This window comes from Rhamphochromis sp. 'chilingali', assembly GCF_963969265.1.
Source record: "Rhamphochromis sp. 'chilingali' genome assembly, chromosome: 10".
NCBI lineage: Eukaryota > Metazoa > Chordata > Actinopteri > Cichliformes > Cichlidae > Rhamphochromis > Rhamphochromis sp. 'chilingali'.
The window spans coordinates 33,241,040-33,263,954 of NC_137937.1; the positions used below are offsets into that span (position 1 = coordinate 33,241,040).

The 22,915-nt window shown below is 39.5% G+C and overlaps 1 protein-coding gene across 15 annotated transcripts in view; it reads right to left on the reverse strand.

The window, feature by feature from the left end:
• The window catches only part of camk2b1 (calcium/calmodulin-dependent protein kinase (CaM kinase) II beta 1), an 82,212-nt gene that overhangs the window by 32,325 nt on the left and 26,972 nt on the right, over positions 1 to 22,915 (reverse strand). For all 15 annotated transcript variants that reach the window (XM_080895097.1, XM_080895103.1, XM_080895095.1 and 12 more), the window contains exons 7-12: positions 13,586 to 13,688; positions 13,090 to 13,173; positions 12,829 to 12,923; positions 10,512 to 10,634; positions 10,221 to 10,304; positions 7,961 to 8,003 (exon numbers count right to left, since the gene is read on the reverse strand). In XM_080895097.1, the coding sequence (XP_080751223.1) occupies positions 7,961 to 8,003; positions 10,221 to 10,304; positions 10,512 to 10,634; positions 12,829 to 12,923; positions 13,090 to 13,173; positions 13,586 to 13,688 (532 nt within the window). The remainder of the gene's footprint in view (positions 1 to 7,960; positions 8,004 to 10,220; positions 10,305 to 10,511; positions 10,635 to 12,828; positions 12,924 to 13,089; positions 13,174 to 13,585; positions 13,689 to 22,915) is intronic.

Sequence of the window (22,915 nt, forward strand, 5' to 3'; positions counted from 1 at the left end):
TGAAGACAATAGCTAGAGCATGATATAGAAGGCACAAATCTACCTTCTCAAAAGGCAAATAAAATATATTTAAACATGCTTAAATTGGGTTGTTTTTGAAAAAAAAAAAAGATTCTCAAAAATATTGTTTTGCTTTAGTATAGATGTCAGTGCTATACATAGATCTCATACAGGTTACCTTGTACAAAGATGTTTACATTATCACTGCCATAGTGTGCCTATCTTATAGTAAATAATCTAGCTGTGATCACCTGGGAGTTAAAAAGCCAGATTCCTCTCAGTGTTACTTCCATAGATGCTTGCTGTGACTTTTTGCTAAGAGCCTGAGTGCAGCTTCAAGTCTAATCAGATGCAATCACATCAGTATCCAGCCATGTTACATAAAACACTATTTATGGCAGTCTGGTTGTTTTTTCTTTTCTTTTTGCTTTTTCCTCTTTCCTTCCCTCTCTCCCTCATTCCTCTTTCTCTGAACATCAACCTCCTGTTTGATTTCCCCACTTCCATTTCAAAACATGTACCAAAGCAGCTACACTGAGTGATCAGAAGCTTCAAGTCGATGAGAATTCGGACTGTGTGCTGATTTCTTTGGGGGAGCAGAAGTCCAAACAGAGAGCGGTCACTTCAAAGACCACTGCAGGCCATGCCAAATTTAAACTGTATCCTTATAAGAGCACATTTGAAATAGCCATTAAGATAAAGATCAAGAGAGAAAAATACATGGAAGATAGGGTGTGCACACTACATCTTTTTTTTCCTTTTCTGCCTCAGTGATTCAGTATATTGTGCTTGAAGTGAGGTTTGCATATTCAGCAGCCAAAAAGGGAGCAATAGGAAGTGATAAATAAGCACTTTGTAATCTGGAGGGATGTGAGGAAGGCATGAATGTGCATGTTTAATTGTTGTGCTGTTCTTCCTCAGTCTCCTTCCAAAGGCCGGTTGTTACTGAGGAGAAGAAATGGGGTCAGAAATAGTGTCAAGTTCATTCTCTCGTATTCTCTGATGGCTTAGCAGAGAATGAGAGGATATGAGAGCAGAGAGGAAGAGTAAGGAGAACATGAGTGGAAGTGATGAAGGTATTCAAATGTGCTTTCCAAAGTGACATTTTTCAGTCAAACTGGATCTTCCAAAAATGTCTTTAAGTTCCAGGCATAGCTGTGGAAATCTGAAAAGAGCCAACGTTAGCTTAGTTCAACCCAAAGGTTTAGAAGCAAGGGGTGCTCCTTACCTTGCCACAAATTACACATGAAGCAAGAAGAGAGAGGAGGAAGAGATTAAATCAAAGGCATCACTAATAAATTTCTATTAAAATCATGCAAGATGGACCACTGCAAGAACAAAGCAGGGATGGGCATTGATTCACATGAAGTCCCACATAACGGAATAAGCTAATGGAGAGATATGCCTATAATGAAGAGCCCCTCAATATCTTCTTCATATAACACAGTCCAGGACAGATTAAAAGACTGTCCGCTGCTGTCCTGCAGGATGTTGGAGTGAGTTTGAGTAGATTTTACTTGTACTTTTAATGTATGAATACGTGTAAAAGAACAAGGCCTCTAGTAATCCAGTGAGGCAAAGTGAGGCTGATATGGAGAGGCAGTCCACTATAAATATTTGATCGGAGTCTCATGGAGGCTGAGGGACACAGAGAGGACGGTGGTGTCCCAGTAGATTATAGAAACAAGGACACAGCCACTGTTTCTGTCTCCTTAGCTCAATGCTAGATTGTCACATGAAGTTCTTTGCTGTTCATAAACGGGCACCCTACTAAGCAAATGTACAGTGATAAGAAGCTTATGAGCATTCCCCGATGCACAATGGCATCAAGGAACAATACGGTAAAAAATTTAGGTGATCTGTGGTCTGTGAAGGGAGGCTTTTAAGCTTACATTTCAATTTAACAGACTTAACATCTTTTAAATAAAAGAGGAAGTAAGATAGACATTTTTCTTGAAGTGGTTGCTGAAGCTACAAGCTAAGTTACATTTGTCAGGAGGGAAGATATAAAGCTCATAGGAGTTGCTTAGGTTGTTGTGCATCAGCTGGATGTGCAGCTGTTTGGCAGCTAGGTCAACCTGAACCACTTGATACAGCCATTGCAGAGTTTTATCATTTTCTTGTCTTAATATGTTTAGACAGACGATGAAGTCTTTTTTTGTCTTGCCTTGCATAACTTCTTAAAACATGACCACTGTGTTGATTCACCACATAGTGGGCTTGAAATAGGTTATGGTGAGTCTTCTGTGGTCTGATGTGGGGGAAAAAAATACCACAGCACACCTGAGAACAAACCAATATGTGGTTGAGTTGTGACTGAGTTAAAGGAGCCACAAGTTAATGCCTGAGTCAAGGCCACATGTAGACCAAAGCATCATGCAAGCATGTGCCAAGGTTAGGCCAAACAATTACTGCTATCTGGTCTAAACTATCCAGAAATGCATGTGCCAACTGCAATCTGGGAACCCGTGAACTTAGCCTTGTAAAGTTTTTGGAGTTTTTCTTAGTCAGGATACCTGGATAGGGCAGATGTAGATGGTTCAAGATTTCTTGTTTTTGGATTCTGGAAAATACTTCTTGCTCTCAACGTGGACTGTTATGTACAGGCAACTAAATATTGCTCAAATGTGATTGGTTAGTTTACAGGACTACAAATAGGCATTTTTTTTGGAAAGCACTTTTCAGTTTCACCACTGAAAAATTAAGCTGAAGTTAACAGACTTTAATTAGATCTGGTTGTCTAAAACAAAGCCTTACATTCAGTCTGAAAAGTAAAACAACAAGGCTCCAACATTTACAATTAAAACATTGGTCCAACGACCAATGACTACATGTTACAGCAATACAGCTACATACGAAACTGGACTGTAAAACCTACAGCTCAGTTCACAACACAATTACTGAATAAGTACTAATACGGGACTTATCTTAAAAAAACAACAACAACAACTTTAAAAGGCTTCGACTTCATGAAAACAAGCCCAGCCTTGCATCATTTACAGTGTTCATCATGCACCAGAGTCCCCTTGTGTTGCAGCGCATGCACCAGTCCAGTGCCCCATGCAGCATTCACCGACAGCTCTCAGGCAGTTCCATCCTTAAAGTTACAGGGGTGAACTTTCCAGTGTCATTGTCAGACAGAGAAAAGAAGAGAAAGGGAAAGAAGAGTGAGGAGTGAGGGGAAAGGTAAGATGTGACATTTGAGGAAACAGGGAAAGTGGGAGTGAAACTGGTGAAGTTGTGGAAAAGTATTGGATGACTCAAGAATCAACAATGTCCAGAGAAGTAAAAATGCCAGAATACAGAAAAAGGAAATGGGGTAAAACTGAGTGATGACAGAGATGGCACAACTGAGATGGCAGGAAAAGAGTGGAGAAAAAAAGAGAAACTGAGAGACAGGACAGCAGTGCGTTTGGGCCATGCTCGGTGACTCTGTGCAGAGATGAAGATAATACGATGAACAGGGGTGTGTGGTAATGACAGAGCAGTGATGGGCTCTGAAGCAACTATCAAATCCCAGACAGGAGATGAGAGATGTGCTGACATAGTAAATGACAGCAGTAGCTGGGCTTCCACTCTTTATGTCCTTTTCAAATTTAAAAGCCTAAACATAGATTGAAAAAGACGGAAGCTGTAATATTTAGTTATCTTGCGGAAATTAATTTCTGGTTTTCTCATTAAACAAAAATGTTTTCAGTCTTTCTTACCAAATTAAATTTAAAGTTAGTGGTGCTTTTAACATCAAGAAGAGACATATGTATAAACCAATAGATCAGATCACCATTAATACTTCCCAGTTACATTAAAAGAAACTTACATTAAAACATTAAATAGGCCTTATATTCATTCTTTTTAACATACTTGGAGTAGACAGAGTTAGTCATAATGTTGGACTATTTATTTTATTTCTTACGCGTTTTCACTACCAGCAGACACAGAAGGTGTGGGTTTGTATAGTGGGAGAGAACGTATGTGTTTGTTTTAATATTACTCTGCTAGTTGTTCTTGTGTCAGTGCATTTCTAATGATATTTTTAAATATGTATTAATATGATCCTATGTTATGTGTTTCAGGATCCTCTAGAAAAGGATATGGGGCATCTCAAGCGCTCGCCAATTAAACTTTTATAACTAAAAATCTTAACATTGTATGTAAGTAAAAATCCTTGTTTTATTAATTAATTTAGCTTAAATTAAAAGTTGGGTATCTTTCTTTTACATTGGGGGAAAAAAGCATATAGTGCACATTGACTGTAAATTGGTTTTAAAAATGTCACGTTTGGTGTCATATGGAAACATTTGGTGTTGTCAGTGCTACTAAAGTTTGTAAAATTCCAGTCATTTTTATAAGAATATATTGTTATGTGTAAAAATATATCATTATTGCTATACAGCTTCTTCAGCTTATTTTTAAAGTGACAGGATTTTTTAAATGTACTGCAATCTTTTGAAAATAGAATATGCAAATATTGTATCTGTAATTAAAAATCTATTAAATAGTCATTAATTTGTATAAATGTCCAATAACAGGTTATCAAAAAGAAACTAAATGAGTATTTTAAAGACATGTTTTAGAAGCAAAACTCTTTCACATTAAAAATTATTAACATAATAGATGTGAAAAGGAAAAAGCTTAAATTTCTTTCATTTGTCGTATGTAAAACACGGTAATAGTTAGCTGGAAGCATAGCTAATACTGCAGCTGTTGAGATGAGGGGAGGTGTAGTTAGCAATGTTGTCAGCCATCATGCTCTGAACTCCCATGCTCGGAAAGGAGGGAGGGGTAGCAGAGAAGATTGAGTAAAGGGAAAACAGAAGAAGAAGAAGTTCAAAGAGTCAAAGACAGGTGCAGACAAGGGGCAGGGTGGGAGGGGTGGCATGCCCTGGGTGAGCCACCGTGATACCTTGTTCCACCAGCCCTGCTGTGGTGCCGGCGGCTGCAGCCACAGCTGCTGCAGCTGCAGTGACAGAGGCTGGAGCGGTGGTCTGCCTGCTGCCCACTGTTAAGAGTCAAATACCCAGTCACACGTGAAGAAAGAGTTACAAAGCCAGGAGGAAAGGGATGTGAGAAAAGGGTGAAAGAGGAACAAGGGGTAAAGATGGAGAAAGGGTGGAGTGATATTTAGTAAGAAGGTGATTGACGAGGAGTCGGATACAACAGGAGGTAGGCAGGTAGGGTGGGGGAAGGAAATAACAGGTGAGGAACAAAAGGGGCGGAGACACACGGGGGCTCATTAGTTTAGAAGGAGGATTAATTTATATACACAGACCACTGAAAGCATTTTTATAAACGGAGTCGCTGCTTTGACAGAAGAATCCACAGAAAAACATCAGGCAGTGACACAAATCTTTACTTCCATGTGGGACACTTTAAATCTTGCCATTTGTCTCAAAGAATACCTGAGAAGAGTGTTAATGTTAGGATGATGATGGCAATGATGATGCAGAATCAAGCCGCAGTTAGTTTGTGTTAGATTTGTAGCGTCTGTGCTTTTAAAACTAAACTAAAAAACATCATCTTTTCCTGACAGCATCTTTATTTGGTACGTTACACATTGAAATGTGATGAGAAATAGAACCACCTCTGTACCAGCACAGACACTGAAACTGATTTGTGTAACACATGATTCATAATATATGCTGAAAATACAGCAAGCCATTGCATAAAGCACTGACGTTGGATCCTGCCTTGATGTAATGTGCCACAGCTATCTTTCTCTGAAAGCCTATCTCTGACTTTTTACTTTTTTAACTCTGTCTCATTTTCTCTCTGACTCATTCACCTGCTGACCTACTCTTATATTTGAGTACTGCTTTCTCACAAGAGGAAAAATGGTAGGAAAAAAGGTCTCTGAGAGCGGTCGCACAGGCAGGCCACACACCTGGGTCAATGTGTGTATGTGTGGGGGGATTTAAGAATTGACTGATTGTTTAGTGGATATTCAGACTGCTTCCCATGCCGATGCTTGCAGTGTTAAATCAGCTGCTGTGAGTCATGTTTACTAAAGCAGCATGCTTATAGACAGACGTATACACACATTTATATATGCAAAATACACATTTGTACAAGAATGAAGACTCCGTGGGTATAATTCTTCCAAAGCGATTACCCTGAATGCATTAAAGCACTAGAACGTTCATACACAGTAAATGACAAAATATTTTGTCATTGTACAGTAGATGAGCTCCCGTTTCATAGACCACAACAGTGCCAATAAAAATCAACCTAGTAAGTTCCTATTTAACCATCTACTGCATTTAATACATCGTAGGTAAAAAAAAAAATTCTCAGTTTGAAAAATTAATTTCCCAAAGTTTGGGAGGGGAAGAGGGAGTGCTAAAGTACACCATGTTGCTTGAATTAAAGCACAGATTCAAGATCATGTAAAACTTCAATAAAGTTATTATTACAGAGATATAAACAAATACAAAGACAAGTACACAGACATCAACAGCTTGCGGATCAATTCAGTGTTTCCCCACATTTTGTTGTTCCAGTTCAGCGTGGTGCAAAAGACACACACAGAATGACTGAATCATTTTCCAACTATTGTTGCTGTACTTTAAGATTCTGCTGTGGGTGATTCACTTCCTGTAGCTGAAAAACTGTCATTAAATGTTAATGTAATGTCAGGTTGAAATGGTCTTAGGTGTTGTACCTCATATTTACAGAGTGTGAAAATATTCTCAGGACATCGGGACGTGAGAGCAGCGAAGAAACAATTTGCAGCTGTTGTTATTAGACTAAATGTGGTTTTAAAATGTGAAATTATTGGAAAAATATCACATAAAAACAGCTCTTTTCATAAAAACATCCTGCATTACATGTTAACAGCTACATACACAAGAAAACCAAGGGAAACACTGAAGCTGCATCGAAATGAAATGGAAATGTGAATCTGAAAGCATGCTCTTTAATCTTTATGTAAAATATAACTCTTGAAAAAGAGACAAATGAGTCTGTCATTAAATATTTACATTTACCTGTGCTTACCAGGTGCATGCCACCATTTTTTTAAACATCAAAAGCCTCATTTTACCTGCTTTGCTTTTCTCACTGTAAGAAATAAAAACTGAGTTTCCCACAGAAATACCTTACTCGAGTGGGCTGCACTGACATAAAATAACAACTAGCAATGTGTTTTCTTTTTCACCTGTCCGGGAGAATGACACCAGCTGCCAATTTACTAGTGGACAATCTTTTCACACTTCCTTTCACAGTTTAAAAGTTTTGTCATTGCTAACCAGATACTAATGGCTTTAGCCTGTCTCATATTTCCATACCGGCAGGCTGACCAGGTCACTGATGTGACAGCCCTTGATATTGTTAAGCTACCTCTTCAGAGGTTTTTCTCCACACACACTCCAACTCCACCGACATATATCCACTCCAGGGATCTGCTGTTAATGTAGGGTCACTCTAACCAGAACCCAAAGTGAGTAGAGTAGTTCACGTGCCACTACATTGCAGTTCATCAGTGCTGCAGAGCAAAACTACAGCTACGCTCGCCAAATACAGTTTAAGGTGGAGTTAGTCTACTTAATGAGTGATTTACTGGAGACCGAGCCAATTATCGGTCCTTTATTTAATTGTCACAAACTGTATATAGAGCATAATTTACAGGGGTTTTTTTTTGCCAATCAATTTTCTTCCTAGGCTCTACTACAATAGCTTTGCATCTGAAACAGAGACTTTAGGACGGCCTACTTTTTCTTACATACCCTAACCAGATCCCCCACCCCATCCTCTGGCTATATTTTCACAGACAGAATGTAATTCTGTGGGAAACACAGTAATTTGTTTGTGGCTGAAAAGATGTGTGGTGGTAGGCACCAGAGATCAATAGTGAATACACAGGATAAGTCAAGTTCTTAGGTGGAGTAATTTTAATACCGGCAGGTGTTGGTTCACAGATATGAATGGTAGGTTTACAAAAATGGAGGATTCAAGAAGCACTTACCGGAGAAATTTCGAGAAACCAGCATGGTAGTAAGAATGGCCCCCTGAGAAGAAAACAAAAGGACATAAACTTAATGATTTTGGTATTTTTATGGAAATTAAAACCCATTTTTCCCCTCTTCTGCTAGCAATTGATTGGTCACAGCCATCATTTAACCAACATTCAGGTGATTAAAGTGTTATATTTGCCGCTTGAATCAATAAAACTGTCTTCATTTGGAACAATCCTGATTTGCAGCAGGTGAAAGTCACACTGGAAGCTTTCAGTGCTACCCCTCAGCCTCCTGTCTCTCAAAATTAGGTGTCTACACCACCCGCCCAGCAGGGTGACAATAATACCCCATTAGTCTTTTACAGCTGAGGGGTAAAAGTCAATTGAAAGAGGCCACTATTCGTGTTTGATTTATAAATGATTTCTTAAATGTGGAGTGTAAAATACACACAGTAATTCATCACCAATAAAGATATAACCCCAAATTAAGATTCAAATTATAGAGAGAGAAAAAAAAAAAAAAAAACTTTCCTCCACAATAACAAAGAATACCAAGCTGCACATGTAACCCACTCAGACCTACTCACATCTAAAGCGCTGACAACAAGGCCAGGCTATGAAAATCAACAGCAAAAAAACTACTTGATAAAATGCAGCATGACTGCAAAGTGAGTCCGTATAATAGCCTGGCACACGAAAATGTTCTGCAGTATTGTCCTAGTCAAACAAAAATGTGTGAGATACAAAGACAGGAGACAAAGGACAAGCAAAAAAACAGAAGAGAGAAAAAACAAAGAACAATGAGGAAAGCAGCTCGTCTTAGCACTTTTTTTTCTCTGGAGAAATCATCTCAAACTGGAGGCGAAAACTTTTCAAAAATGGTTTGGAATTTCAAACAGACGATGGGATGATGATATGCCTAATATCAGAATAGATAACACATGACACATCTCTCGCTCCCTGTAATCAGAGCGAATAGAGTGGCAGTAACAAATGTCTAAAAGGTCAGAAATAGATATGAAGTCCACATCTGAAACATCCAGCTCAAATTCAGAATTAAAGAGAAAAGAACAGGCAGTAAATGTCTAGGAGATTTTTGCATCTCTAAATGATTTTATGCAACATATTACAAAAAATTAAAGCTACACTAGAGTAAAATCTAGAAAAAAAAGACTTAAAAAACAAAGTACACACAAAAAAGCTTGAAAATAAACAGCCCTCCTCTTGATGCTCTCCACTCTCTCACTCTCAGTTTTTTAGCCCCTCACCAGACAATGCACACTAAAAAGAAGTCAATTTTGAATTTTGGCTCGACACACAATTTAAAACCCACTCTCTCAGCTTGAAATGCATCAGCTTTGGGCCTCCCTTCTTATTTCCTGTGTGGACTTGTTAAATCTGGATATCAACTCTTTGCAATTGGCCTCCTGTCATGGACTAGAGTTTCTAAAAGCTAAAAACAGTAGATTGGTTTGACTTGAGACGGCAAAAATTAAGTGTGCAGAAAGGTTATTGTAGATTTTTTCTATTGACCACTAACACATAAAACATGTCCCTGCTTTAGGAAGTATCCAGAAGACCATAAGTTAATCATAGTATGCTAAATTTTAGCATAAACCTGGAATTGGATTTATTCAATTAAAATTTGTTATTGTGTTCGTTTTTATTTAAATGCACTAAATCACAGATTGATTGTCTGTACATTTTGTCCTCTTTTCATACTGTGCATGCTTTGATTTTCTTATATTTTTTGTTGTGTTTTGCAGTTTCTGTTCACTATGTAGCAAAACATCTAACCTTGCCACTTGACTTTAAATGTGAAAAGCCTGAGACAATTGTTTGACGCTGTTGGCATGTTAGTTGAATGGTGCAACATTTGCCTGCAGCCACCTGCACTTCAGCTTGCCATGTGCTGGTATTTAAGCCATGCCAAGAGTGGCCAAAAGCAGCAGGGTAACAGTGTCATGCTCCAATGGCTAAGCTGTTACGTCCACACAAAATCTAAGCAATAAATCAGTGTAAAAGGGAAACCATGCATAACACTGAATCTAAATTTGAAATGACTTTGCATATGTAAATATCATATAGATGAAGCAAATGCTATATTTTATACTGCAGGCCAATTAAACCCACTTATGTTTTCTTGAATCACTTTGGTGAACCCTAAAGTAATGGGGTAATAAAAGTGAGTGAGGACAGCAGCAGAAGGACTGAGAGCTTATTAGAGCAGAAGGGGAAGAAGTGTAATAGGGTGAGTATGCGAACAGACCTTGAGTTTCCTCCTGGCATTGAATTTCTTCAGGCACTCCACGGTCTCCTGTCTGTGCATCATAGATGCCACTGTGGATCGTTGCTGAGAAAAGGAAGAAGAGACGGAAGAAGAGGAGTGGGGTGGGTAGAGGAAGAGGGTGACAAATACAGAATTATATTTAGGGAGAAGAAAAAGATAAAAAGAACATTGTCTGCCTTCTTTAGATTTACATTTAAGGCACCCAGTAGTGTACTCCAGATGTGTACAAATAACTTTTGTCAGCTTGTCTATCAAGCAGAGGACACTTACGCAGACCCATGGGTGCTTGAGGGCCTCTTGAGCAGTGATCCTCTTGGCTGGGTTGATCGTCAGCATCTGGTTGATCAGGTTTTTGGCCTCTGGGGTGACTGTGTCCCACTCTGGGGATGGGAACTAGAGGCAGAGAAAACATAAATCTCACATTCACAGAGAGGATATAGAATGTCCTTAGATAGTCTTTAAATGGATTAAAACATATTTTCATATTACACCTGCTGCCTATCTTCATCTAAACACCTCACATAAGGGGAGCAAAATTATCCTTCATAATCACCATCTGAAAATTAACACATATCTGTGTTTATCTCTATTTATCCAATTGGCTCTCTAAGTTACCATATCCTTAGCACTGTAGGCTGCTTTGCAACCCACCTCTACCCCAGCTTCTTCTTTTCTTCCCCTTTCTGTCTTAATAAGTGCCGTTACTGATGCCTGCTCTGTTCTAAGCTGTCTTTCTGCTGCTCTCCTCAGCTCAGGCTCATCTTCTTTAAACATTTAGTGGTTCTGACTACCTTCTCATTTCCAGCTGTTTATGGCAATCTTACATCCTTCCTAAATCTATGCTGCAGTCAGTAGATTTTAAATAGCAAATCTAACTATGCCTTGGCCTTTTATCATGACTTTATGTAGTTATTTTCTTTGATGTTATGTCTCTGTAAGTATTACACCTGTACCATGTACAAATCTTCTAATTTTCAGGCATGCTTTTTTACAGTGTGACTACAAAATTTAATGCATGTAGATGAACCAACGTTCGTTCTCTCGTTTGACAGAGTGAACGTGTGTTTGCTGTACTGCTTAGATGTGTAGCTCAAAAATTTGAATATACTGAAAAAGTGCAGTTTCTTCATTATTAAATAAAAAAAAACCCTCATTTCCATAAATACGACACTCAATAAAAAAGTGAAATATTTAAACCCTTCTTTGTTTCCATTCTGATGGTTACAGTTTATAGGTCGTGAATAATAGAAAACCAGTAAAACAAACAAATAAGTAAAAGTAAATAAAAGTAAATAAATAAAAATAGATAAAAAAAATAAAGCACAGTAAACACCAGTAAACATTTCATTAAGATAAAAAAAAAAAAAAATCAAAAATGTCCAATGTAATTAGTTAACTGATATACTCAAGACTTTGTTCAAGCTCCTTTACCATAAATAAAAGCGGCGAGGCATGTAAGCAATCAGGCTGTGGCACTACTAAGGCTGCTTTGATCGCAGCCTTCCCCTCATCTTCAGAGATTCTCTGTGGGGTTCAGGTCAGACCAGTTGGCTGGCCAGTTGAACACAGTAACAACTTGGTCATGTTAATACTTTTGGGACTGAGGGGGGGTGCCAGGTCCTGCTGAATAAGAAAACCAGCATCTCCATGAAGCTTGTCAGCAGATGGAAGATTTTCAAACAAAATGCAAAATTTACTTTTATCTGAAATTAGGACTTTAGACGACTGAGCAACAGCCCGGTTCTTCTTCTCTTTAACCCAGGTAAGATACTTCTGGTTCAGAAGAGACTTGATATAAGAAATGTGACCGCTGTAGCTCTTTTTTCGAGGAATTGACTTTACGTGAAAATCCTCAAGGCTACGGTCATCCTTGTGCACCTTTTCCTATCCAAACTTTTCTGTTCCAGTCAACCTTCCACTAAAATACTTCAACACAGCACTGTGAACATCCAGACTGTTCAGCAATGAAACTTCTGTGGCTTACCCTCCTTGCAGTGCATCTAGAATATATTACAATTCTGAAATGCAACTTTGTATGTAACACACCCCGATGTGTTAAAATAGCAGCTTTACTTATAGCTTACATGTCTTTGTTGGAAATCTGCAGAGCAGAGAAACACAGAGGGACTAACAAACAACCCAGCTCCCTGACCACACATGACCTCAGGATGTTGCCAGTAGATGTCCATCCAACATTACAGCCACTCAGGCTCCCTGCGGATGTGTTGTTTAACGATACCAAAAGGCCAGTCCAACACAGCCCCAAGCAATTTGTTAAGAAATTCTCAACCCATCAGGTCCCGTTGTGTTTAGGCATAAACACTGTGTCCTATGAGCCCAGAATCACTGCCAGACTCAGGAAGACTCTCTCTCTCTCTCTCTCTCACTATCTCTGTCTGACATGGAGCTCAATCTGATCTCCATGCCATGTGTTCTAAGGTGAGGCTCATTCCCTTGCACCCCCTGAAATATGAATGAGGTGACTGAGTTATGTAATAGCAGCCAAAAAGGAAAGAGGGCAGTGGGAGGGGAGGGGAGGGCATTACAGCAGGAAGGGAGAAATGAGAGAGCGGGAGAGGAGACTCACATCATAAGCCCCAGCCTTGATCTGCTGGTACAGCTTGTGCTGGTCCTCGTCCCAGAAAGGAGGGTAGCCCACCAGCAGGATGTAGAGGATCACCCCTGAGACACACACAAAAACACATGGACAAACAAGTACACAGACACACACACAAACACACAAAATGCACATTTTGTTAGAAACTGGATTTCAGACAGTTTGTTTCTCAGTTTTTATCATCTAGGAAATACCATATGTGCCTTGTGTATATTTCTCTGAACAACTCACCACAGGCCCAGATGTCCACAGGTTTGCCATATGCCTCCTTCCTCAAAACCTCAGGGGACAGATACCCCGGTGTGCCAGCAAATCCTGCAGAAAACCCCCCCCCCCAAACAATTGATTGACATGCTCAAGGCAATAGACTGTGTTGGTGCTATCTGTGGATCAGCTTATATAGGAAGCAACATAATCTTCAGTAAGATATGACCTATTGGTCCAAACAGGACTGAAATCTTGAGGATTTAAGATGAGTTGATTGTGAAGCACTGGCTAATCTCTTTCTTGAGAAATGCCACAGACACACTCACTGATCAGTACGGGTGTATCAGCACTACTAATCTTGATATTGCCAGACTGACTTGTGCAAATGCCTCTGTTCAGTGGCTTTTTCAGAACTGGAAGCTAAATTTATCTTTCATTACCAGTCTACGTTTCTATCACTGCGGTCACTGTGAGCCCATCAATAGCTTATGGGTTAAAATGCAGATGTGACTGTACCCACCGAACCAGGCCTGCTGATCCCCCTGCACCTCAATGGCGAGGCCAAAGTCGGCCAGTTTCACTGCAGCATTCTTACACTTGCTTGCCAGGAGCAGGTTCTCTGGCTGAAGAGGGAAAGAGGACAAAAAAACAACAACATTGGCATTAAGACTTTGAAATGGAGGATTGGGTACAAAACAAATAAACTGTCCTAGTAGGGAGAAAGAGTTGCAGGCACATAGCTAAGCATGCATGCAAAAGTTTGGACAGTTTCTCACTTTTTTCCAGTGCGTGCACGCCCACACACACACACGCACACACAGAAACAGATGTTATTTCAACAACATGCATGGAAATTATACAATAAAGGTTAGTCCGCATTTCTGTAGTGACTCTGTTGGTTTTCAGTGTTTTTTAGTCCCAGGCTCATGTGATGAGCTGTGGCCCTGTAGTCTCCATCTCTGTGGCCCAGATAATACAGTCAGCCTCATTATTCTCTGTCAGAGGAGGGCTCTAATAATGGGCTGCAATCCCCACTGGTCCCTGTTCTTTTTCACTTTCACTCACTACATCTCTCTCAATCTCACTTAATCAGTGCCTACGTAAAAGCAACTGACAATCTTGAATGTCAAATAAAGCACTCTGGTGGGAAATACAGTAACTTTTCCATTGACGTCCATAGACATACTGTGTTATTTCAGCCGATAACCAGAGGCTTGATAATACTAGGCTTTGCGCACCAACCTGTACACTGAATCTGAGACAGAAACAGTTAAGTCCTTCCCTCTGTTCGTTTAACTCCACCTGTTAAGTTACTCTGCTCGTCCAATTAGTCGCTGTAGTTGTTTCCTTAAATAGTAGACAGCAACACTAATCTAAACTTTATGAGAATGAGGACAATATATTTAGACTGCATTTCTGTCACTGACTCCCCTGCAATGCAGCAGCATGCGTTTTCACATCCTCTGCCTTCCTCTATCTGTTCCCTCTCCTAATATGTTTAGAGGCATACTGTGTATTTGAAGCACAGATTGTTGAAAGTGTTCTTTCACAGTCTTTGAGGCCATAAGTAAAAGAGAGCGACTGAGTGAGTGAAGCAGTAATCCGAAGGCTCTGAGCCTACCTTGTGTCATCACATTCTCCCGGCTCTACCACTTCGTTAGGCTTTACTCTTTTGTAAATGGGGAGTTAGAACTTGCCAACACTGCAGCACTAAGATAATCCGTGAAAACGGATGTGGGCGGAATTCACGATGAAGCATCCGCTTCCATCAAAAAGGTGCATAAATGTGATGCAAAACAAGCAGGCCAAACGTTCAGACATAACAGCAGCAATCACCATCAGCATTTGGCAGAGGCACAGCTTCCTTTTCCATCTCTTCAGCGCACACATACACTTGGACATCTACACACAGCTCAGCACACAGATGACTAGCAACTGGTTTGGTTGAGGAGGGCAGAAAAGGACAGAATACAGCTGACAGAAAAATCTGTATTGAAGAGCAGGTCATGAGTGGGTGTTTTAAATGGTATGATTCCAGGCTTTCTCTTCTCCCTTTTATTTCTTTGCCTGTAGAGAATCTGGAGATGCTGTGGCATTCCTGCCATTAGATAAAGCAGCACGGATGTAGACCTCTAATAAGAAAGCACACCATTTCAAATATGTTGCTCTGGTGTGGAAGGAAAATTGCTCCCATTTCATTTTACAGTGACATAAATGCTTAAAGAGATTAATATGTACAGATTTTTTTTGCACTAGACACGCAAACCCTTATCTTATAGATGGTTTAAAAACTAGCAGCATAAAAAAACAGTCATCCAAGAGTAAAATAACAAGGTTATGTCTTATATACCCAAGTAATTAAGTTTGATACAGTTTAATTAATGCATCTTATAAGACCTGTTACCTTCATTACTTTTGTTGCTGAGGTTTCCAGCAACATAGACATATAGCCTTGGGATCAGTACACATTTAATTTCTGAGATGTCAAAAACACTATATAGCATCTGCTTTACAGTCTGTACATAGATATGGGTTTTTGGGGCACACACGTGAAAGTGCACAGTGTGTTGCCGACATTTTCTGTATCCCATTTTCCCAATTTGAGGGTTCTTGTGACTCAGACTGTCCTCAGCCATCACACTATGACCTACTGCATGAAACACTCTCCAACGCTCGGGTGTGAAACCAGATAGGTGTGTCAGCTAAATAAAGACATGAGCCACAACAGTTCTGATAAACACAACACGCCTTTACTGGAATGCCTGACATTTGCATAAAGGTCTACTGGACAGCAGAGGTGCATCACGTAAAACAAGATGCAACATAAAGGCATGCAAATGCAAAATACAAACAGGTAAAAGACTTGTTTCTATTCTGATGCTTATTCACACATGGTTTATATTTAAGGTGTTGCTTTGGAAAACTAAAAGGCATCTTGAGAAAAGAAAAAAAATCCCTGAGAGCAGTGAGAACAATGTGAAAATGCATTAACTGTTTCCAGCTCTAAAATGGACTGAACTAGCTGGCAGTCAGCTAACACAGGCAAACTTCAGAACACTACAAGTTAATTAACGGGCCTTTACAAAAAATGAGCTGTCACGTTTAAGTCAATCTAAACCTCACAGGGTGCCTGATAATCAATAGTTCACATCCATCTCTATCTGGTAAATGAACCAGAGATCAGATTAAGTATCCTCTTGGTAGAACTTAGATGGATCCATCAATAAAAATGGGACAGCTGTGTAAATGACAAATTCCTGCTCCAAAAAGGTTACAGAGAGAAGGCGCAGGTCAGGTGGAGTGACCTGCATGCATGTCTAAAATCCTCTTACACCAGGGAAAGTCATGTTTATACAACAAGAAGGTGACTGCAGAGAGCTGGAGGCTGCGTACGACAGAAGAGAGCCAGACAAAAGCTGGAAAAAGCATTTAACAGTCCCTCAGTCATCACCACAAAGCCTAAAGGGGCTGTTGGAGCGCTGACTGGGGGCAAAAGCTTTTACCTAAATCTGAGTAAATACTATATGTTTTACAGTTAGATCAGAAGGCAGGAGGCTTTGCAAGCGACATTACATCAACAAATAATACAGACAGTCTGTCAATAATAAATCAGACAAACCAGACCAGACAAATAACACACCCACAACCCCCCCGACACGAATATATAACTCTCAAGGGACAGCAAGGTGATCCTAATTACTCACCTTCAGGTCCCGGTGCACCACGCCCATTTGATGGCAGTGAAGCACCGCCTCCAGGATCTGCTGGATGCAATGACTGCATGCAAACACCAAGGAGGGGGCTCATGTTAGTCTCAGCAGCGCTTCACTCGCGTGCACAGGCCAAGGGAGTAGGGTGTGAGGTGAGGAGTGGGGGTGTTATGGAAGGTAAGAGGGTTAGAAAAGAGGTAGCAAGGGCTCTTCTGTTGCTTTGACCTTTTACTGGCCAATCAGGGTTCAGTTTTGCAAATTTCCACTGGATCCAAATGTGATGCCGAGCTCAGACTACACAATATTTGTGATTGTTTGAGGTGATTATAAAGTCTTGCATCTGTTTGACCGAGAGACACCGTAGACTGCTCCACTATCGATCATGCTGGCTCTCTTACAAATTGCGCATGATGTCATCAGGAAGGAGGAGCTGGCTATTTCCAAGCAAAGAATGTAAACCGACAATGGCAACCACTGCCACAGTGTATGTGATAGTGGCCAGCTGGCATTATTCCACTTCCTCTTTCATTTTGTGATGTTTACAGGTGTAGCTACACACAGCTGGGAAAAAATAAATAAATGGTTTAATGGCTGGTGGATCTCTCTGTGCTACTTTTGGTCAACATCACAGAAGTTAAAAGTGGACATCTTGAAGTGTCCATAAAAACAGCATGCATGCTGCAAGACTCCAATTTAGTCTTTTTTAATGTCTGATGATATCTACCACTCCTGCTCTTCATCAGACAATAACAGCTTCTTAAATTACATGTTGCTGGTCACATGATCACATCATGTCCAATCATAACACATATACCAACCTAGTGTCCAGATGCAAGAATGTTTTTTGTCCATTATGACACACTACACAAGACAAAATGACTGACTGACTATCAGTCAGGTCTTGCTGAATAATCAACACTTTTCACGCTTTACCCAAACTGACGCCCCTGTGCTGTGGCCATAACTAGGCTGATATCATATAGGCTGAACCCGGCATAATACCTACTATAACATTAATTTCTTAGACTGCAAGACTAAAAAATGGATTGCTCAGGCTTGCTCATCTCTGGTGAGCTTCTCACTTAAAAGGTGACCTAAGTTTTAGGTGGCGACTGTGGCTGTGAAACAAACACCTTCCAGCATATCAGACGTCATCATTGACCTTCATTAGTGAAGTTTTTGGGGGCTGGCTGTAGCCATGAGTTTGACTCTGTGGACTGCAAGGTCAGAGGTATGCAACAGAAGACTCCTTTGAGTCAGTTTAATCTGCAAATAACCAATGGATACAGCCTATGATCTTTGTCTTAGGTGGTCTATTCTTGGTAGATGACAACCCAATCTAAGAAACACATTTACTGTTGGCTAAGGGCGGATTCTCAATACCCCACCTCCCTCCATGAACTAGCCAGCAGGCTTTGAGTGATGAAAGAGGGGTGTGAGGAAATGGCTGGCCAAGGGGGGCTACAGAAAGCGTTGATGAAGGAGGTAAGGGAAGGAGTGAGTCATTGTGCAATTAATAACAAGATGTGTCTGGGATCAATGCCATGTCTACTGCCAGTCTAGCTGGCCTATGCTGACAAGAGTAGTCATTCTGGTGTCAGCAAGCCTCCAGACACTAAAAATAAAGCCAAAAACTGTACAAGGGACGCTGAGGGGCGATCGAGGTGTGAGTGTATGCAGAAATTAGATGATATTCCTCAGCAGGGTGAGGTGTGAATTAATGCAGAGCCGCAGTAATACACACTCACAAATGTACTGTTGGAAATGTTTTGCTGTGACCGTGCATATATGCTTCCTGTGCACTGACAACGTTTTTCCACCTTTCATTTGTTTATTTATTTTTAAACAGAAATTCTTTTGAGGAGAGAAACAAAATTCCAGGTTTACTATTATAAAAAAAAAAAAAAATGGTATTATTAGAAATGTAATGCAACATCTACTAGATTCAGTTACCAGTATTTGAGGGTGCAAAGGGAAAGGGCTTTTGTCTCTACTAACAACCCTGATTTCTCATTCAAAATGAAAAAAATTGAGTCATTATTGAAAAGCATTAAAACTAGCGGGGGGATTATTTTCTAATAAGAAAGTTTCATTTCTATTGTCTGACAGTTCTTGCAAAATGAGAAAAAAGAAAAACAAGTAAGACAGAGATATCTTTCCAAAGCAGTATGGCATTTCAACGTCACTGATTCATTTAACCCTGAGTTATATTTCACCACCTCACCTGTGTCACGTCCTACTAAGCAGCTGCTTACATTTGAAACCAGGCTTGTTTTCAGTGTGAAGGCAGTGGAAATATTGAAAAGTTGGGCTCACTTGTTCTCACCACTAATACTTGGGAAATGAAACTAAAGCATATTTTCTGTGGCATCGTTAAAGCGACTATGAAAATGCTTTTGCACCTTTTTTTTACCACTGCGCAGCCAGTCAGAAGGTGAAAATGAACTCCCTTCATTGGAAAAAAAAACCACTTGATCCTTGTCGATAATACAGAGTAATAAATACATTATGAGAAGAAAATACCTTTCCTATATTTCAAAGCATTCAAAAGTCGGAAAAAGCATGAATTATTAATTTCTCAGCACAGAGAAGCTCAAAGCTTCACAAAGGGAATTTACTTGCCAAGGGTTAAGAAATGATGTTTGTTGAAAAGTCAGACAGAAATTAGCTGGCCTCATTTTTCTTTCTAAACATTTTTTATTTCGTTAGTTTGAGGACAGTATGTTCTAATGGCTTGGCAATTAATCAACAAATAATTTGTCACACATCCTGGATTTTTCTCTCCACTGCTCTCAAGGTCATCCTCAAGAATTAATTTTGACTGGTGCGAGATGTACCAAACATTTAAAAAATAGCTTACAGATGGCATTTATTTTGAAGTTAGTTGCATTAAAAAAAAAAACTGAACTGAAGACCACAAGCATCATCATTATCGTGTTTGTGGGATTTTCCGTTACACAAACTCCTTTAGTAACCACAGCCGGATGGATTATTTCTTGCGTGCAGCCTTTAAGTCTCCATTATTTATACGGTTAAAATCCTGGAAACCGGATATGTGTAAGAGAAGTCGGAACCAAGTCAAGTATTTTTTAAAATGCTATCTGATGTTTTATTCAATCCCAGATGCTGTAAACAGTGCAACAGTGTGAAAGCGTACTTGCACAGGTAGGCAAATTAAATTTTCAGTAAGTTCTTGCAAATAAACAATGAAAGAAAAAAAAAATCAGTATAGCAGCAGCTGAAGATTTCAACTATCAGAAACTGAGCTGTAATGAGGGAGATGTTTTGATACTGCAGTCATGTTAAACCTCGAAGGCTGAATTACAGCCATAGAGTGCAATAAAGCACGAGTCGGGCCAGTCTGTGAAATATTATAACATGAGAGAAATAAGAGACAGGGAGAGACAGAAACAGAGAGAGAAAGAGAGAGCGATGGACTGGCAAGACTGTAAAGTTCAGGGCTATAAATTAGAATCCTGTGTCTTGTTTCTAAAGGTCTCCCAGTGAATAAATACTAGGCAGGTCACACCAGCATGTGGCTGTAAACGTGCGGTCAAGGCTAAAACAACTTCTCTCCATGAAATGTGTCTGTGCTCTTTTGTATTCATGTTCATGGATAAATATGTTGGTATGTAAGCAATTCAAAATGAGAGACTGTGTGCATATGCACATTTCAAGCTTCCTCCAACACTTTTGTCAGCTGTTGAGCTCTCTTACTTGTCTGTGTGTTTGAGCGTCCAGTAAGCAAAACCACATGAACCCAAGCACTCCTGAATTGGGTATTGTTAGGAGTGGTCATGTCATGCAAGTCATGCCCAATTTTTGCAGGCATTCTGCAGCATTTATTTCAGGTCATTGAAACATCATATACAGACTCCTACTACAAGGGAAACCCCTTTAGCGTCATTTTTAGAGTGAAGCAACAATGAAAACTACAAAAGTTCGCTTTGAGAGGTAGGTGGTGTGCCAGATGGTACAAATCACAAGTGTTTATTGGGTATTTTACTGGGTAAAAATACACCCTTTCATAGTGTTAAGTACGTGTTTTAAAGCAAACTTCTCCCATTTGCATTTCTTTTGTTTTTATGTTACTCGCAGTGACAACAGAAGCAGAGCACTACAGACTACTGGCTCAATAGCACTGCCCTGCACTTTGTAAAATGACTGTACGCGAGTAACCAGCATGCTATATGATACCTACAGGTCCTGAGCAAGTGTTAGTATGTTACAACTTGGAATTGAGAACAGGTCTTCTTTCGTCAAGCCATCCTTGTGCATCAAACAGAATATATGTGTACGCATTTGTATTTAACATCAATATAAAGTTGGAGTTTTTGCATATAGTATTATCCTGGATTCAGAAACAAACACAGCCAAACTTTGTTTAACTGTAAGACAACACATATGGCTTTCTGTACACTTTGTGGATAAGCAATACAATCTGCTCTAACAAGCCACATTTGCTTGTAGTTCTGCTGCAAACTAACAAGTTAGTCCAATTTACAATATTCTTCAAAGAGGAAGTGAATAATTAGGTCGACAGATCACAGCAGCAGATGCACCACAGGACAGGAATAATTTGTGCCTGTTTTTTTGTGTTGTGGTTCTAGATAGAAAACATTACTATGACAGTACGTGACAACAAAAACAATGTTTCACTTGTGGTTTAAATTGTACATTTTCAAGCAGGCGTTTGATGAATTATAAGCTGGTCAGAATTATTTTTGCTTCTGTGCCTTGAATTAAAGGTGCAGTATTGTACTGTTGTCTAAACCTGAGAAACATGAGCTCAAAACAACAATCAGATACCCTAAATGCTCCAGTCTATAGGCAGCAATACACATTGCCATTGCCACTACTACTTTAACATCAGCAATGCTAATAAATTCCTTAACATATTATCATTTAACACCAACATTCAATGTTGCAGTGTTTACATTTTTAAAGTCTAATCTCTAACTCTCCCCCAAAAAGGCAATGTTTGACAGCGACTCTAACAGGTGTCCAAGGGAAAGAGCAAAGAAAACAACATCTTTTCTTCCTTTTTGTTTTTATATCCACAGGTAGACTCAACCGTGTGGAGATCTCACTGCACTGTTGCACTGATTGTTGGTCTTTTCCTGCAGAGATTCATAGATCAACATCTACAAGTTGTAGATTTTTCACAGCCACTTAGAGGCAGTGTAATGGGACTATTCTTGTTCATACCGTGCCTTTGTCAGCTCTTCAGTATTCCTCCTTTAGATTTTCAAATAATCACCATTCAACCCACGCAGTGAATTGCACACCTTTGGCACACTGTTGGCTTACTGAAGGACCATACAAGTCTGTCTCCAGAGCCTTTACACTCTTGAATTCCCATAATCCTTCTCTCAGCATAGCCTGAGAACTATGCAAATGGACACGGATGCATAACCATAAATCCTCATTTTAAAATACAATGAATTCAGTGTTTCATTCTACAGCGATGTATGTCTTGTTAGACTAAATATCATAGTATACTGCACTGATATCTATTACCTGAGATTGAATGAGCGGTAATATTAATAATAATAACTCCTGCATCGTACTGTACGGCTGAAGGTCTAGAATAAAAGCTTTTTTTAAGGCACTACACTTGTTTATGAAATCACCTTTAAGACTTCATATCAGAATGAAATTGTGTTTAAAATGAGTTTGCTTAAGTGGGTTTAATTTGTGATATCTCTGATGTTTTAATATTATCATATGAGTAATATTATAGCAGCATCCTAAGGTTTCATTTTATTATATTAGAGCTACTTTGAGTCTGACTACGGTGACGTCAGGAAGAGACAGATTGAATATCTAATAAGAAAATCAAAAATATTAAGGAAAATATTCTTTGTTTTATAATCTCGGCTCCTATTTTGCTGTGTGTCTTCGAGCCTAAGATCCCGTAACACCTCTATAAAGGGGTTAAATGAGGCTGTCCTGAAAATTCAGGGATCAATACAAGAGAAGTCGGCATTTTAAAGGAAGAGAAGATTAAGAAGGAAGAAAAAGAGAAAAAAAAAAATCAATGAAGAACACAGTAAATATAGCTGTAGATTTTTCCTAACGAGCCTGGTGGGGAGAAATTGATGGTTTCATGGCCTGGATATTTATTGCACCTGCAGAAA